This window comes from Zychaea mexicana (genome assembly GCF_025766255.1).
Source record: "Zychaea mexicana strain RSA 1403 chromosome Unknown BDB00scaffold_266, whole genome shotgun sequence".
Classification (NCBI taxonomy): Eukaryota; Fungi; Mucoromycota; class Mucoromycetes; order Mucorales; family Lichtheimiaceae; genus Zychaea; species Zychaea mexicana.
Genome location: NW_026516929.1, coordinates 1 through 17,659, shown reverse-complemented (window position 1 = coordinate 17,659; position 17,659 = coordinate 1). Strand labels below are relative to the sequence as shown.

The following is a 17,659-nucleotide window of genomic DNA, read 5'->3' as shown; positions in this document are numbered from 1 at the left end:
TGATAATAATTGCTAACAATTTCTAAGCCAATTACGGGGTACCAGAAATGGTCGAAAGCTTGGTCGTATACATGATCGTAGAATTCATACAGATATTCATACAATGTGTCAGGCATGGTCGCGGTCGGTCCAGTTTTCAGAGGGTAAGAGCTTGGGGGCAATGGCTCAGATCCTGTCGCTTCTTCTGTGCCCGTTGACCATAAGTAGAACCCATGAATGTCAAATCGAAGTGGGTCAACGTCAGAAGTTTGCTGGATGGGTTGAATATAATCAAGGAAACGAGTTAAATATTCAAAGTGATGTGGACAGTCTTGGAATCGACCTTCAAAACAGCGAAGAAAATCACGCCCACCAGTCTTTTGCAGAAACCGTTTCATGAAAGTCACTTCGAAAGACTCCTTCTGGTTTGTATCGATCTCTTTCAGATACCCGTTGTATCTCTCAAAGCTGAAGAGCCAGAAGCCGTACAAGGGGCCGAAATCAAGGATCGTCATATCCAGATGCATATGTAAGTGCATGTTTGGTGTTACTGCTTCTGCGCCATACCAGTCTTCAATACCAGTGCAAAAATTCAGCAAATTTGCGTGTGCCAAATCGACCTCGCTCTTAGTAATCGATGGCTTTACTAGTAAACGGCATGCATTGACAAAAAGCAGCCAATTCTGAAGCAAACGATCTTCGAGGTGTCCCTGCAGCACAAAAGGTGAATACACTAGGCACCATAACTTCTAATCATCAGCAGTCATGAACGAAAATCCACTTTCGATCTTACGCTTCAAGGAAACATAGTCGGGTGGGAGGACAATGCCATCAGCCAGTCTAGGTATACGGTCATTTACAGAACAAGATCACGACATCCATCTATTATCAACAATAGCAACAAACACAATAAAGAACTGCTACTAAAACTTACGTTTGCATTTCCTTCAGATCTCGATTTGTCAGATGCGCATCTTCGATCCAAAGTTTTGTCATACGTTTAGCGGTACCAAGGAACAAATTATGCATTGGGTCGATAATAGTACAACGAACGGGATCAAAATAGCGTAGGCGATGAAGCTCTGACCATCTCGTCCCAGTTTCACGTTCGATCTGTCGCCGAGCAGCCATAGTAGCAGCATATTCCCATCGAGTGGCATCACCCAAATTGCCTTCCTTCGTGCGCAGCTCCCAATCATCGACTTCGAAACTAGAGTAGTTTATACTCGATGTACCCTCGAAGACGGCGAACTGGCGAAGGCATTTATGGCAAGCACAGAGGCTTGCATGGGACGTGAATCCACTAGTTTTGCGAGCAGCAGGGATGTCGCATGCATTGTTGAGCAAAGCTACCTGGACAAGAGCGCCTTCTGTTGGATTGCTGTAGGTGCTGATCCTTTTTCCATCATACCACTCCAACAAATCATCAACCAGTGGACGAAGGTAATGATTCATATCGGATGTACTTGGCTCACTTGGACCTGGCATGATACCAACAAGGATTACATTCTCTGTTTTAAAGCGCTCTGACCGCGGCAAGTTGTTGACAGTCAAGTATAGAGCACCGCACGAGTACGTAGAATTGATGAACGGACCAAACCAATCAACGTTAAGCGTCAACAACAACGAACGATATAAAGAAACGAATGGGGCACCACTTCTATCAAGGATACCACGCCACATATTGCCATCATAGATGTCAAAAAATTTGTTTTCATATCGTGTGCGGGAATGCCATTGTTCAATTTTTGCCTCGAACCCTGGTCGCTTGAAAAGCCTCTGTATACTAGCAGCCAAGGGCTGGTACGCAAATTCCTTTACTGGAGATAGGCGACTCCTTAATGCTTTGAACAATCTGGTGCCGCACAATCCTTGGTATCGAATGTCGTCATTGGTGCATTCGGTGGGGCAATCGTCGGATCCTTTCAGGTAGAGACTGTGGCACCGGGAACACGACACATATAAGACGATGTTGTCTGTTAAGACAGAGAAGCCAGTTATACTACGCAGGGTAGCAAGTGAACGAGGGATATGGGCATCCGGGCCAAGGAGATCTGCAAGCAGGACTGAGAAAAACTCGATAACTATGCCTGAAATATGCTCAGAAAAAAAATGCAACTGGAACAAGACAAGGAAAACGAGGACGAGTGCAACTGGATGTCGATAATGCTGAAGTAGCATTCTTTCTGATGCTGAATTATCGAGGTAAGTGATATCTTTTTTTAAAGAAACACTTAATTAGTATTACTATGCAAGTGAATATAATAAAATTGTCCTTTGGGAACCGACCTCCTGTTATATCGACTATATCGTCTTCCTCGTTGCTGTACCCCCACTCAATGTCGTCCGCATCCAATACACGAGCATGAGCACCAACCACAGTCTCACTATCGCTATCACCACCGTTTTCGAATATGTTATCCTCAATGTCGAGAGGTATTCTGCGGTTGGCATTGACAGCTACATTCAGAGATAATTCGTTATTAGTCGATCTATCAACAATTCTACTCAACAACTTATCATACCTTGAGGACGAGGGTAGGGAAGTGAAAGGGACTCCAGAGACGAAGGATGAATAGGAGAAGGGGGGTTGCCATCATCAATATCCATCGTATCATCACCATAATCGTCCATGTCCGTGTTAGAATTGCCTGCTGGTAGTGGCAAAACACTGGATTCACCAGTACTATCCATGGTTACGCCATTGCCAACTGATGATCGGGACGTGTTATTGCTCAAAAATTCATAGAGAGCGATCATACTAGCCACTATATTTGAAGTCAAATATCATTATTACCATACTGATGCTTGGAAATGTAGCTTATAAAATACCATCCTGCTGTGTCTCGCCTCTTAGTACAACGTGATCACGCTCATCGTGGTTTTGCCGTACTCGATTTGTCACCAACTCATAACCCCGTGGGTTTGACCTGCTGCACGTTCGACAGTAGCAAGCAACCATACGTCTATTGCTTGCCATTATGCATCAGCAAAAAAGCGAATGTAGATAAAAGATTAACCTCAAAAGAATTCACTTTTATATAAGAAAAAGCTTCCCTTGAACGGGGTCGTCTTTAATAATTCAGGGGTTGTTGCTCCTACACTGTCCCTAACTTTTCAAATCTCTACTTAATCGCATTGGTCATTCACAACAATGAAAAAAAAAATAAACGCATTCTATCAGCATCGTAAAACATGTGCTGCTTTGTAATACGCTGAGAATGTTTTTATATATAAAAATGCATTGTAGCATCCTTTTTTTTGGATCCAACTGGTTTCGGCATGACATCAAATTATATATATAAGAGCGGCATTTTTCGGCACTTTGCATATGTTTGTAAGAGAGCAGTATGAAAAGTACACATGATCTTTTGAAGCAAGGGCTGTAGGGGGATTATGAAGATGCAGAACAGTGGTAGTGCGAGACCCGTCACTTTTTTTTAGGTACATGGAATGGTGCATGTTGGTGTATGTGATAAAAAAATCATAAAAGACTTCTCTTTGTAACGAAAGCATACACTCGGAGTACTTCATCCGATGTAATATTGAGTAACTAACATGAAGTTCTATTCTTGCAGCTATTGCATATACTGGGGAGCTTTTTGGACCAATATAGTAAGTTTATATATACAAACAGAAACTTCATGCATAACTACCACATCCACTCTCTGAAAACCCCCAAAGAAGTTGGGGGCACACCTTGCCTCTTTATATATAAATATCAAGGTCTTTTAAAAGCCCTTGATATTGGACTTTTCGCGCGGTGTCTATAGGTTCTAAGAAGCACTTGTAATGACATTCAATCCCATCTTACACCCGTAATGCAGACAACTGAGATATGATGACAGCATAATGTATGATCTATTACTTTTTTTTAGCAACCATAACATCTGCAATAACAATAATAAAATCTACATTCCATTCATCAATATATATAACTACTTTATCAATCAGGACCGGCAATGTTGTTGGTATATGCAAAAGGAAAAAGGTAATCGTCGTTGCCATCGTGTGTGTGCAAGTACAGTGAATTGCAGAGGAGGATGATAGTTGTGGTGGTTTGTATGCATCATAAGAAATATAATTATTATCGCATTAATGTATGTACACACAGTAAAAAAAGAGGTGACCATTATTATGATGATGATGATGATGATGTGCGTGTGCATACAAGTATGAAAACAAATGACCGGCGTCATAGTCGTCATCATGTAATGTGGGTGTAGATGATAGTAAAAGGAAAAGGATGCCTGCGTATTACAGCTTTTATATGCATGTGATTTCCGATAAAATTTTTGTTTGCCTCTTTCTCCCAAAGTCCATCCGTGCTCTATAATAGCAAAGGTCAAGAAGCAATCATCTCCAAAACAGCAGCAACAGCAAAAGAGAAAGGCTTCAGCAAGGAAAGGATCTGTGACAAAACCGAGGCCGACTAAGGAGCAAATCGAAGAAGCTGCACGTGGACTGAAGTCCTTGAAAAAATATATCGCTAAGCAACAAGCCAAAACATCCACCGCTCTTAACGATGAAGACCGAGCTCCTAGTCCAATTGCCCTTGTAACTGAAGCGATACGGAGCCTAACTTTGAAAACTGGTACTATGATTGATATACTGGCCAATTTTATAATGCTCTATGTTTTCTGATATTCTCTGTAGCCCCCAACATCTGTGAAGAATCCCGTTGCAAGCACGCATTCAGTGGATGCAGCATTAACAAAGGACAAAGAAGTAGTAGAGAAGGAGAAAGAAGCAGTGGCGAAGGAGGAGATAACAGTGCTAAAGTACAGAGTTATTCCTTGGTCTTCGTTGGGACCACACGGAAGAGTAGTGTCAGAAGTTAGAAACAGAAGACCTGCGACAAGGACACATGCACAGAGGAGTGTGTACTATAGAGTTCATTAGGCGTTTCTTTATTGGGCTACTTTATAATTGTATAAAAACACCTATCTCGTCAAAGCAAAGCGTCGTTTCTGTTTCTCTTTCTCCTGCTGCTGCTGTACTAACAACGAGAACCATATCTCTCCCGAACGCACTAGATTACTCTAACAGAAAAAGATAAAGATTCAAAAAAATTGGATTATAAATGTGCGACAGTCACCTGTATAAGTTGAGCTGCTGGCGTTTCAGGTTCTACGCCTACATGTTCCTTGTTTCGAGAGTTCCGCGACAAGGGCGTGAAGAGCATGATGGAAAAGTAGAAAAGAGATCAAGATGGAAAAGAGGAAATAGAATTACGAGAAGAAAAGGGCATATAGAGAGATAATAAAAGAGAAGCTCGGGAAATGAGGTATGTAATTAAAGGTTGTCTTCTTTTGCAAGGCAACGGGGAAAGAAAGTGGTGGAGTGCGTGATCTATGCAATATAATCTTTCACCGGGACGCGGCCGATTGCATTGATCAGGCATTTCTCCCAATCTGGAGTTTTCTCTTCTGTTGGCTGATCTTCTGTAGTCTGGCCTTCTGCTGGTGCGTCATTTTCGGCGTTATCCTTGATGATCGCCTGTTTGTAAAGGTTTTTTACCTTTAAAAAGAACTCTTCGATTGGGTTTAGAAAGGGAGAGTAGGGGGGAAGGAAGACAAGGTGGTATCCGCGCTCTTCTACTGCTTGCGTGATATATGCCGGTGTATGGATTGGCGCATTATCACAGACAAGGTAATACCCATGGTTTTCTTCCTTGTCAAGATTATCCATCACACTTCCGAGGAAAGCCAGAAAATCTACTGCCTTTGCTCCTCCTTTGCCTGTTCTAATGGTAGCCTCGACAAGGCCAGTATGGCCGATGGCTGCGAGCAAGGTTTTCGATGCAGTCCGCATTGCCGGAACGTTGACATATGCAGCTGTGCCACGAATCGACCAAGCTGAGTTTCTTGTCATCGTACCAGTAAAGGACGCTTCATCGATGAAAACACAGTTCGACAAGTAGTCAAGTTTACCATCTTGTATGTGTTCACGCACATAGTTTTCCCACTTTTCCTTGGTCTCTGTGCTTGTGCGCGCTGCTGGATAGTGCTGTGCCCGTTTCAGAGTCAAACTGCATTTGCGTAGAAGATGTCGGTAGATGGTGGCTGAAGAAAGAATGACATCATGCTTCTTTTGGTACGCCGTGCGCATTTGCTCAAGTGTGGCCGTGTTGTTGGTGGTTACAAAATCTTTCAAAAATATATGGCCCGCATCGGTAATGACTGACCGCCTTACTGGCCTTGCATCGTCTGCAGAAAATGTAAGTTCACCAGTATTGTATTTTTGTACATACCCACCAACAGTTGATTTGGGCATGCCATACAAACGCCTAACTTGCGCCAGCGACATTCCCCTGTTAAGCACCTGGTTCATAGCCAGTAATATCTCCTTCTTTGTGTATCTCTGGTGTTTTTTGACCAAGCGAGTTTTCTTGCGTAGGACGGGCTCGTTGGCTGTTGGTGCGCTTGTGTTGCTGGATATATCATCCTCAGTTGAGGGCGGTCGAAAAGTGATAAATGGTAAAAGAGACTTCAAAGTGGACAAGGTTGTGTTTTCAGTATCCACTTCCATTTCATCAGCGGATTGCTCGCTAATATTATCATCGGCATTCTGATCATTAACGAAAAGCACAACCTCGCCTGAATCTAGATATCATATAATTTAGTAGTCGAAAAATAAGAAACAATTAAAACAGACTTACCTGGCTCTGGTGCGTTTGTATCTGGTAGCCATCTACTTGGCTCCTCTCCCATACAAGATTGATGCAATATCTTCGTCATTCTCTATGTTTTAAGGTTAGAATAGCCAAAAGTAGATGGTTTTGACATACTAACCAGATGTATTATTGTCACTATGCGTTTCAGACACGCTCAGCTCGTTTATCCCCTTAATAATTGTGGGGACGTCCACTTCCGTGGAGCGTGCTTTACTTCTCTTTTGCACTCTGTGCGATGAACGAGAAGCAGGTATATGCAATGAACGAGAAGCACGGGTTTTTGACTTATGTGGAGAGCTGTTCATGTTCAGGTCAAGGGTTCAGAGGGAGTATAAAGCGAGAGAGAATGCTATAGTTTCTGAAATAGGAGAAAGGTTTCGATCCACAAATCATGTGTTGTTCTACGGGACCCCACATATTACAACCTGGTTTGTATTTAGAATTGGAAGCGACCACACCAAAAAAGGGGAAGTGTCACCTCTAAACCTAGGCCAATACATTACTGTCATGTTTGTAAGCAAATAAGATCCAAGTACTTAATAAAGAAAACATAAGTAAACAAAACCCATAACAGCAGCAAATAAAGGATTAACATGTGCCATCTGTTGTCAGATCGACAGCTGCGTTTAGAGATAGAACCCATCAAATTCGAAATTTTAAGTAGTCAATATCACCTACTACAGTATATCACCATTCAACCTTCGTTTTTAAACTATATCATACAGTGAACCCCCGCTTTTTGCACCCCCGTTTATTGCAGATCCCCACTTATTGCAACTTTTTTGAGCAGATTCCCGCTCAACACTTAGTAAAATTGCAGATTCCTCGGTTTTTGCAGATTGCAACTTGGAAATCGGGACCTGCAATTTCCCGCTTCAGCCTTATATATTGTATATTAATCTCAAGCTTCAGAGACAGTGAGACTCGAACCAGTGACAAAAGAGATACACTATTGTATTCTATTATTTAAGAGCTTTTAAACTAAATAAGGAAAGATGTGATTGCCAGCTTATCGATCCCACTTGTGTAACATATTCACATTTTGCAGTTCCTCAGATTTTGCAACTTTTTTGACAGTATTCCCGCTGTTGCAAAAAGCGGGGGTTCACTGTAGCTTGCTATATGCATGAAGTATATGGAGTATGAAAAAGTTTAAAAAAGGTGGAGGATAATAAATACATGTGTCTCAGCATTTGGGATGTTTGTAAACAAAGGACCCGGTCCAGATGATTGAATAGACACGTATCAGTTTGTAGTTGCTAAGTGTGTAAGTAGAAATGGGTTTTTTATAGATGCTTCTGTTTACTAGGCTAACGTCGAGGTAGTTGAAATTTAACTATTGCAGTCGAGTCACTCTTGAAAAAAACCGGATATGACTTCTTTATGATATCATTTACTCGAATTCACAAGAGTACTAGCAAATTTTACCATATATGAGCGTTTTGGTCTGCTACACAAGCTATAAATGCACCAAAAAACTAACCAGGTTCATCACCACGAGCTTCACTCATTGCATCCATAACACGGATATAATGGTCCAACTGCTCGTTGAATTCTCTCATTATTTGAGCAGCAGTATCATCTGATATTCCAGAAGCCTGGGCTGCTTGTTCCCACGTCCTATCGTTGCTTCTAAGGAAATACAGATTGATAAATTTGTCTCGCTGTTTCTGCGTACAAAAATCAATACTTGGAACAACAGCTTCTCCACCTGAGAAAGACGTAGTGATGGTGGGAACAATTCTTGAAGACATAGTTCAAAAATAAGAGAAATGTGATGACAGTAATCTAGCTTTTAAAAGAATTCTCTCCATCCCCTTACCTTTGTATACGTGTACTACCCAATAAAAATAGCTAGACCAACTGCAAAGCAAATATTGCTGCAGCCAACATATTTGTCTAAATGTGATATTTTTCGCCTGTAACACAGCATTCATAATAACGCCTGTTTGCGCCTGCACTATTTATCGCCTATCGTTACATTTTGTGCATTTCAAGTACCTTAGATAGCTCCTGAGAGCATTACACATCCTTTTGGATACGTAAAGTGACCATGGAAAATTGAAAGATTTAGGCAACAAAAGGCAAAGCAATCTGATCTTTGGAATCACCCTTTTTGAAAATATTTCTGTTCTTGGGATTAAGAACTATCGCCTTTGGATTGTTAAATTATCAATCCTGAGATTATAGACTTTTGCTTCCAGCGAGAATCCTATCTTTCGATCAGATTATGATTATTGTTAATGATCGCTGCTGCTTACGAAGAATCTATTTTTCAAGTGTCGTGTGCCTAATGTACTCCATGTTATCTGTCATACCTTCCACATAGCAAAGGAATGAGAATAAGAACTCGATACATCAGACCTGTCATTGCTATATAGAACTACTCAAACATTTTATGCCATGTATCTAACGCCAACCTCTGATCAGCATGTGGTTTACAACTGGACGACAACCACAACTCACCAATGCTAGAACACAGCGCGCACTTCATATACATACTCTCACTGCCCTACTACTTTTTAAGCGCTATATACAGAGTATAAGATCCTTATTGAGTTGGTTCGCGCATCTGACTGCAACGATTTTAATTGCCATGGCAACCATCATGTAATAAGCCAATACAGTTTGTTTTTTGTGATTGCTGCATCACTGTACTGTGCTCTATAAAGTGCACTCCTGTGGAGCGGTGCTTACATTTGAGCCAGCTTCTGTTATACAGCAATAGCATAGGACGAGATGGTTCGCTCTTATGCGTTGCACGTTGCGTAGTTCGAGTAATCGATTATATGGATCAAGTAAGTCACGCGTAGAAGCAGCGTACAGCTGCTCATAGTCACCCTAAGGAGTATAGACTGTGGTCATGCCGAAACAGCGAGCACCTTTTTTCTTCCTAATACCCCTTCCCCTAAGATCTTAAAAAGATACCTGCTTAGTTTTTACCCATTACCGACATGTCATATAGTCTTGCAGCCTTTTTTGATACTTCAACTACTATGATAGAGAAGCTAGGGTTGATCGAGCAAGTTCATGCAAAAGCAAAAAGAAGCAGGTGAGAAAAAAGGATTGATAGTATGGAATGAAATGGGTAAAAAGAATCAAGGGGGGAAGTAAAAAGTTGCAGAGAAGAAAATTTTTAAGTGGTTTCTTCGTTTGCACTCAACGTCCTGTATGTGTAGCCGATAGTCGCTTTTATATCTTCAGCTGACAGTCCACGAAGTACGTTACTGAGTCGTTCCGAAGCAGTATCCAAATCGTCCAGCTCATCAAGACCTTGACGCGGGCAATCTCTTTGCGCAGTGTCAAAGATGTCGTCCACTGGGTTCATCGATGATGAACAATAAGTAAGAAAAAACATGCGGTGGTTTCGCTCCATCACCTTCGTGGTTATCAAGGTCTTGAAGTCATCTGAAACCGCATCGAAAACCAGAACGCGGTTGAGCTGACGTTTTTCGTCAAGCCAGTCGAAGACCTTCTCAAGGAAGGAGACGACGTGTTGAGTGGTCGTTTTGCCATCCGTCATATGTTTCTCTATGGCTAAGAGACCCTTTGCTGAGACAGCAGCAAGCAAGCAGAAGGTGGGGAGGCGATCACCGTTATTCATCATCATCCGCTCCTGTTCCTTCTCTTTCATCGGGTACATCCTTCTTGCATGGACGAAAAATGCCGCTTCACCAATGAAGATGCAGTTGCGCAAAGGGTCTACATCTCGAATCGACATTTCCTCACAAATTGCTCCAACCGACCCGGTTCCGCTGTCACTAGTTGCCTCTGGAAACGATTTGGACTTTTGCATAGTAATGCGCAAGTACCTGAGCAAAGTCCATGGTGCCACTTTGTCGCCAAAGTGTCGCTTAATGGCATCGACGAGGTAGGACACCGTGGCATCGGGGTTGCCATCTACAAGCGCTCGGAGGTACTTGTAGTGGTCCTGTGTCGCCAAAGTGTCGCTTAATGGCATCGACGAGGTAGGACACCGTGGCATCGGGGTTGCCATCTACAAGCGCTCGGAGGTACTTGTAGTGGTCCTGTGTAAGGACCGTTACAGTCTTGCGGCCTCTTTGCTTGCATTGCAGCTGGCCCTTGTTGTAGCACGCAGTGATAGTGCGTATGCTGCCTTCTGGCACATTCAAACGCGTGCCCAGTTTCTTGGATGACATGCCCCTGTCTAAAGACAGAGACAGCAAGTGTTGGAGCTGAGCATCGGTCATCTTGTTATACTTCCGTCTTTTGACGAAAGTAGCCTTCCGACTGCCACTTGGCTGGACATCCTTGGTCTGGTTTGAGCGGGTGTCCATGTCGATGTCTTCCACAGAAACGTATAGGTACCTCAAGTTAACGCCATTCAGATTTATATTAAAAGATGCAAGTAATTTAAAATCTAAACATACCATCCTCATTTTCACCCATAGTGTTTGCACCTTGGTCATGGTAAGCATCGTCATCTTTATGATTTACCATAACATCGATGCATTGAGTCAAATATGAAGTGCATAATGTTAAAATAAATCAACTGATGAAACAATATACATACTGATAGCAGCTGTTTCAGTCAGGCTGACATTGCTAAAGTTTCTTATGAGATTGCTCTCATTGTCTTGCTCGTAGTTGTTAGTAGCGCGACTGGATTCTATGGTGTATAACGTGAAGTTGATAAAACAGATTGGGGTACAAGCTTCTCTTATATTCAAATATTTGCCTTTATATTTAGTATTTGTTTCCTAAAAATTAATTACGGAAGATTGTGAAACATTTTTTTTGGTAGACTTCAAATCTCAGACCACCATTTGCACCTAGAATCATTTTCGGCGTGGCGACCTGGTCGCCACGGCGAAAATGATGACAACGATGACAACGGAAATTTATTTCAAGTGGCGACCGATGACAACGGAATGACAACGGGATTTGGGCAATGTAATTGGTGGAAAATGGCGAATCTACTGGGGAACAGCAAAGGGCGCTCCACTTTTATTTTTCTCTGCCACAAAAAATACTTTACTGTACTCTTTTTTTTAATGTAAAAGCGAAGACGGTTTCAAAAAAAAAGGTAACACATCTTATGACGACCTCGCTGAAGAACATTTAGGCATTGGGGAGGGAGGCCGTGTTTTAATTAGTAAATGGAGCAGAATTGTGTTGACGGATTTTGTTTCTATAGGAATTGGACTCGCTCCAACGATTACTGTTTGAATCTGGTGTAAATCTACAAGGAAAAGAGGTAAAGGCTAGCCGTCTTTTTGCTCGTGAACGTTCTGTACGGCCTTGTGCGTGTTTTTTTGTTTCTTGTGTTAATGATTTCCTGTACATTGTATAGCCACGGTGGAGAATGGCGGTGCTATTTCATATACAACAACAGAAATAACAGCAATAACCACACAAAGCGACGACGGTCTCACGATCCACTAATTCAAATCGCATACAACGACAACCAGTCGAACGAGCAGCTTCTTCCGAACACGACGGTCGTAGTGGCATGTCTCTGCGATTGTTTTTAAAGGAGTGACAGCAGGAACAGTCGGTGGATATGCAATTGTATTACACTCTACTGGCTAAAATAAAAGTAACCACCACACAAAGCGACAACGGTCTCACGATCCACTGATTCGAATTGTACACAACGACCACTAATCGAACGCGCAACTTTTCCTGAACACGACGATTGTTGTTGCATATCTCTGCGATGGTTTTTGAAGGAGTAACAGCAGGAACGGTCGGTGGATATGTGATTGTATTACACTCTACTGGCAAAAATAAAAGTAACAACCACGAAGACGACGACGGTCTCACGATCCACTAATTCAAATCGCATACAACGACAACCAGTCGAACGAGCAGCTTCTTCCGAACACGACGGTCGTAGTGGCATGTCTCTGCGATTGTTTTTAAAGGAGTAACAGCAGGAACGGTCGGTGGATATGCGATTGTATTACACTCTACTGGCAAAAATAAAAGTAACAACCACGCAAACCGACGACGGTCTCACGATCCACTGATTCGAATTGTACACAACAACCACCAATCGAACGCGCATTTTCTTCTGAACACGACGATTGTTGTTGCATGTCTCTGCGATGATTCTGGAAGGAGTAGGGACAGGAACGGGGATGGATATGCGATTCTATTATAGACCAGGCAACAAAAGAAATAAATTAGCACCCGCCAAAAAGAACGACGTTTTTAGCGATCCTAGAATCATTTTCGGCGTGGCGACCTGGTCGCCACGGCGAAAATGATGACAACGATGACAACGGAAATTTATTTCAAGTGGCGACCGATGACAACGGAATGACAACGGGATTTGGGCAATGTAATTGGTGGAAAATGGCGAATCTACTGGGGAACAGCAAAGGGCGCTCCACTTTTTTTTTCTCTACCACAAAAAATACTTTACTGTACTCTTTTTTTTAATGTAAAAGCGAAGACGGTTTCAAAAAAAAAGGTAACACATCTTATGACGACCTCGCTGAAGAACATTTAGGCATTGGGGAGGGAGGCCGTGTTTTATTCAGTAAATGGAGCAGAATTGTGCTGACGGATTTTGTTTCTATAGGAATTGGACTCGCTCCAACGATTACTGTTTGAATCTGGTGTAAATCTACAAAGAAAAGAGGTAAAGGCTAGCCGTCTTTTTGCTCGTGAACGTTCTGTGCGGCCTTGTGCGTGTACTTTTGTTTCTTGTGTTAATGATTTCCTGTACATTGTATAGCCACGATGGAGAATGGCGGTGCTATTTCATATACAACAACAAAAATAACAGCAATAACCACACAAAGCGACGACGGTCTCACGATCCACTGATTCAAATAGCATACAACGACAACCAGTCGAACGAGCAGCTTCTTCCGAACACGACGGTCGTAGTGGCATGTCTCTGCGATTGTTTTTGAAGGAGTGACAGCAGGAACAGTCGGTGGATATGCGATTGTATTACACCCTACTGGCAAAAATAAAAGTAACCACCACACAAGCGACAACGGTCTCACGATCCACTGATTCGAATTGTACACAACGACCACTAATCGAACGCGCAACTTTTCCTGAACACGACGATTGTTGTTGCATATCTCTGCGATGGTTTTTGAAGGAGTAACAGCAGGAACGGTCGGTGGATATGCGATTGTATTACACCCTACTGGCAAAAATAAAAGTAACAACCACGAAGACGACGACGGTCTCACGAACCATGGATTCGAATTGTACACAACGACCACCAATAGAACGAGCAGCGTCTGTCGAACACGACATTTGTTGTAGCATGTCTCTGCGATGGTTTTTGAAGGAGTAGGGACAGGAACAGGGATGGATATGCGATTCTATTATACACCAGGCAACAAAAGAAATAAATTAGCACCCACCAAAAAGAACGACGTTTTTTGCGATCCTCTACTGTTATTCTCTGTCTTTTTACTACTATCGTCATCCCCATCCCCGTCATCATGTCATCATCACCACCACAATAATCATGGACACCATACTGCCGCAAAAATAAACTTGTCATCTGTTGCGTTATATCTACTTGAGCTGTGTATGTTCAGCAGGAGTGCTCGGAGAAATGGTGCTTCCGGCGCCATTGGCGTTTTTTATTGGGCAAAAACAGTGTGATTTCCACAAACTTTTTCAAGTGGCGATCGATGACAACGGAATGACAACGGGATTTTTGAAGTGGCGACTGATGACAACGGAATGACAACGGGATTTTTGATGTGGCGACCGATGACAACGGAATGACAACGGGATTTTTAAAGTGGCGACCGATGACAACGGAATGACAACGGGATTCGGCCAATGTAATTGGTGGAAAGTGGTGAGCAAGACAGAAAAATAGCAGGGGAGCCAGCTCCACTTCTTTTATCATTTATTTTTTTTACTCTTCAGCACACTCGTTTACTGCCGCTTTTTATTCTATACATATTGAAGCAAGGGCGCTTGCAAAAAAAGGTATCTAGCTTAAGGGATGTTTATATGCTGGAAGAGCTGTGGCATTGGGATGGCGAATGGTTTAATCTCTTTTACTAGTAGCAATTGCTGAAACTATTAGCCACTTGACGAGGACAGCAACGTACTCCAGTAGCAACAGCAGCACTACAGCAACAAACGTTACAACAAACGGAAGTTACTGCATCTCACGACAACAGTCAAAGTTAATTACCATACGAACGACGTGCCACATTGAAGTATGACCACAGCACACAGACAGCAAAACTTGCACCAGTCTATACAGTACAGGCCGCTTTTTTTGTATACGCTATACGAGCATGCGAATAAAGAAAGGACAACGTCGAATATATGCGATTAGCTTTCTTCAAGGAGCATCAGCCCTAGAATCATTTTCGGTGTGGCGACGAAGTCGCCACAGCGAAAATGAGTGACCCCGATAAACCTATGTCGGACACGTTTAAGCAGGGAAAAGTGAAATGACAGTGACCAAACAATGACCAAAACTTTATTTGGTCAATGACCAGATTTTTCCCAAAAGGAACAGTGGTGGGGGGAGCATTTGCAAGAATGGGGGGAAGGCGATGACCAGTAGTGACCGAAAGGGAGAGGCGATGACCAGAGGCGATGACCAGCGGAGAAAAAAAAGGGGGAGGCGATGACCAGGGGCGATGACCAGCGGTGACAGAAAGGGGGAGGCGATGACCAGAGGCGATGACCAGCGGAGTAAAAAAGGGAAGGCGATGACCAGAGGCGATGACCAGAGGCGATGACCAAAAATTTCCAAAAGCGTGTACAATGACCAGAGGCGATGACCAGCGATGACCAGCGATGACTAAAATTTTCTAAAAAGGGATTAGCAAAGAAGTATTGATGACAAGCTCAGATGGAAAAAAAAACGATAGCAAGCGGGAGGCAGAAGGTACATGGGAAAACGGCAAGGCAAGGCGAAAAGGGGATAGCATCTTCGGTCATGAGCGCCGTGTTTGGCAAAGCCCGCTCCACAAAAAAATTTTTTTTACGAAAGGCAGCTTCTGCATCTCTTTCGCTCCTTCACTTCTTTTTCCTCTACTTGTTTTTTTTATTACGTACTGCTTGCCGCCATTGCAACATTCGACCTGCTCAATTGCCAACGCACACACGCTCCATTGAATTCAGCTTTGCCGCATCTCACGTTCCTTTCAGTCATCACTCGAGCAACACTTGTCCTATACGCTTTCTTTATTCTCAACACTCGAATATTACGCATCTCGCACTTTTTTTTCAACACCTTTGAACGGCCCTAGAATCATTTTCGGCGTGGCGACCTGGTCGCCACGGCGAAAATGATGACAACGATGACAACGGAAATTTATTTCAAGTGGCGACCGATGACAACGGAATGACAACGGGATTTGGGCAATGTAATTGGTGGAAAATGGCGAATCTACTTGGGAACAGCAAAGGGCGTTCTACTTTTTTCTTTTTCCTTACCACAAAAAAAATACTTTACTATATTCTTTTTTTAATGTAATAGCGAAGACGGTTTCAAAAAAAAAAGGTAACACATTTTATGGCGACCTCGCTGAAGAACATTTAGGCATTGGGGAGGGAGGCCGTGTTTTATTCAGTAAATGGAGCAGAATTGTGCTGACGGATTTTGTTTCTATAGGAATTGGACTCGCTCCAACGATTACTGTTTGAATCTGGTGTAAATCTACAAAGAAAAGAGGTAAAGGCTAGCCGTCTTTTTGCTCGTGAACGTTCTGTACGGCCTAGAATCATTTTCGGTGTGGCGACGAAGTCGCCACAGCGAAAATGAGTGACCCCGATGACCCCGACATTTCAATTCAAGTGGCGACGGATGACCCCGGCCTGACCCCGGGATTTAGCCAATCAAATTAAGAGAAAGTGGTGAGGAAGACAGCAAAATAGCAGGAGAGCTAGCTCCACTTCTTTTATTACTTATTTTTTTTTTACTCTTCAACACACTCGTTTACTACCGCTTTTTATACTATACATATTAAAGCAAGAGCGGTTGCAAAAAAAGGTATTTAGTTTCTGGGATGTTAATTGCTAGAGGAGCAGTGGCATTGGGATGGCGAATGGTTTACTCTCTTTTACTAGTAGCAATTGCTGAAACTTTTAGCCATTTGACGAGGACAGCAACGTACTCCAGTAGCAATAGCAGCACTACAGCAACAACTGTTACAACAAACGGAAGCTACGGCACGCCATAATAATAACGGTCAAAGTTAATTACAATCGCAAATGACTTGCATGCACTGCGGCACCACTACAACATCAAAGCAGCAAAACTTGCACGAGTCTATACAACACACGCCACTTTTTTCTTTACGTTAAACGAGGGCGCGTATAATGAAATGACAACGTCAAGTATGTTGCATTAGCTTTTGTTCAAGTAGCATCAGCCATGGCGGTACGTGTCTATTCTTTTTATTTATCAGGTAAACTGGCAAAACAAAAAGGCAGCAATTCCCGCACGACGATATCTCACTATCCAGTACTCCAAATAACGAACCGCTTAGTGTGCCAGAATCAGGACGAGCTGACGAACGTGCCGCTTGTGGTTTGGTGTCTCTACCATACCATGTCGACGAGCAACAGCCAGAAACGCTACACGTACACTTATAGTGTATCCTATATATATACACCAAAGTCAGCCAAAAAAAGGAGCGATTTCGGCACGGCCATATCTCACCATCCAGTACTCCAAATAACGAACCGCTTAGTGTGCCAGAATCAGGACGCGCAGACGGACGTGACGCTGGTGGTCTGGCGTCTCTACCATATCATGTCGACGAGCAACAGCCAGGGACGCTACACGTGCACCTTTTATTGCGGATCACATATATACACACCAAAGTCAGCTAAAAAAGGAGCGATCACCGCACGACGATATCTCGCCATCCAGTACTCCAAATAACGAACCGCTTAGTGTGCCAGAATAAGGACGAGCAGACGAACGTGATGCTGGTGGTTTGGTGTCTCTGCCATGTCATGTCGACGAGCAACAGCCAGAAACGCTACACGTACACTCATAGTGTATCCTATATATATACACCAAAG

The 17,659-nt window shown here is 42.9% G+C and overlaps 3 protein-coding genes across 3 annotated transcripts; all 3 read right to left on the bottom strand.

Annotated features, from left to right (window-relative positions):
* Window positions 1–11,811: 11,811 nt before the first annotated feature.
* BDB00DRAFT_943879 (uncharacterized protein) lies at window positions 11,812–13,870 on the bottom strand (the record flags this gene model as incomplete). The annotated part of the gene is made up of 4 exons (XM_053129471.1): window positions 11,812–11,873; window positions 11,976–12,027; window positions 12,224–12,431; window positions 13,628–13,870. Coding segments are annotated over 4 exons (565 nt in total), but the record flags the coding sequence as incomplete, so codon positions are not given.
* A 316-nt stretch (window positions 13,871–14,186) lies between these two features.
* BDB00DRAFT_793824 (uncharacterized protein) lies at window positions 14,187–14,510 on the bottom strand (the record flags this gene model as incomplete). Its single annotated transcript, XM_053121260.1, has 1 exon — window positions 14,187–14,510. One exon carries the CDS (start codon window positions 14,508–14,510, stop codon window positions 14,187–14,189), a length of 324 nt encoding a protein of 107 aa, XP_052972145.1.
* Window positions 14,511–15,065: 555 nt separating this feature from the next.
* On the bottom strand, window positions 15,066–16,015 carry BDB00DRAFT_303197 (uncharacterized protein). Its single transcript, XM_053116852.1, has 2 exons — window positions 15,683–16,015; window positions 15,066–15,435 (listed from the first exon to the last, which is right to left on the bottom strand). Exons 1-2 carry the CDS (start codon window positions 15,837–15,839, stop codon window positions 15,107–15,109), a joined length of 486 nt encoding a protein of 161 aa, XP_052972144.1. The 5' UTR covers window positions 15,840–16,015; the 3' UTR covers window positions 15,066–15,106.
* Between the last annotated feature and the right edge of the window lie 1,644 nt (window positions 16,016–17,659).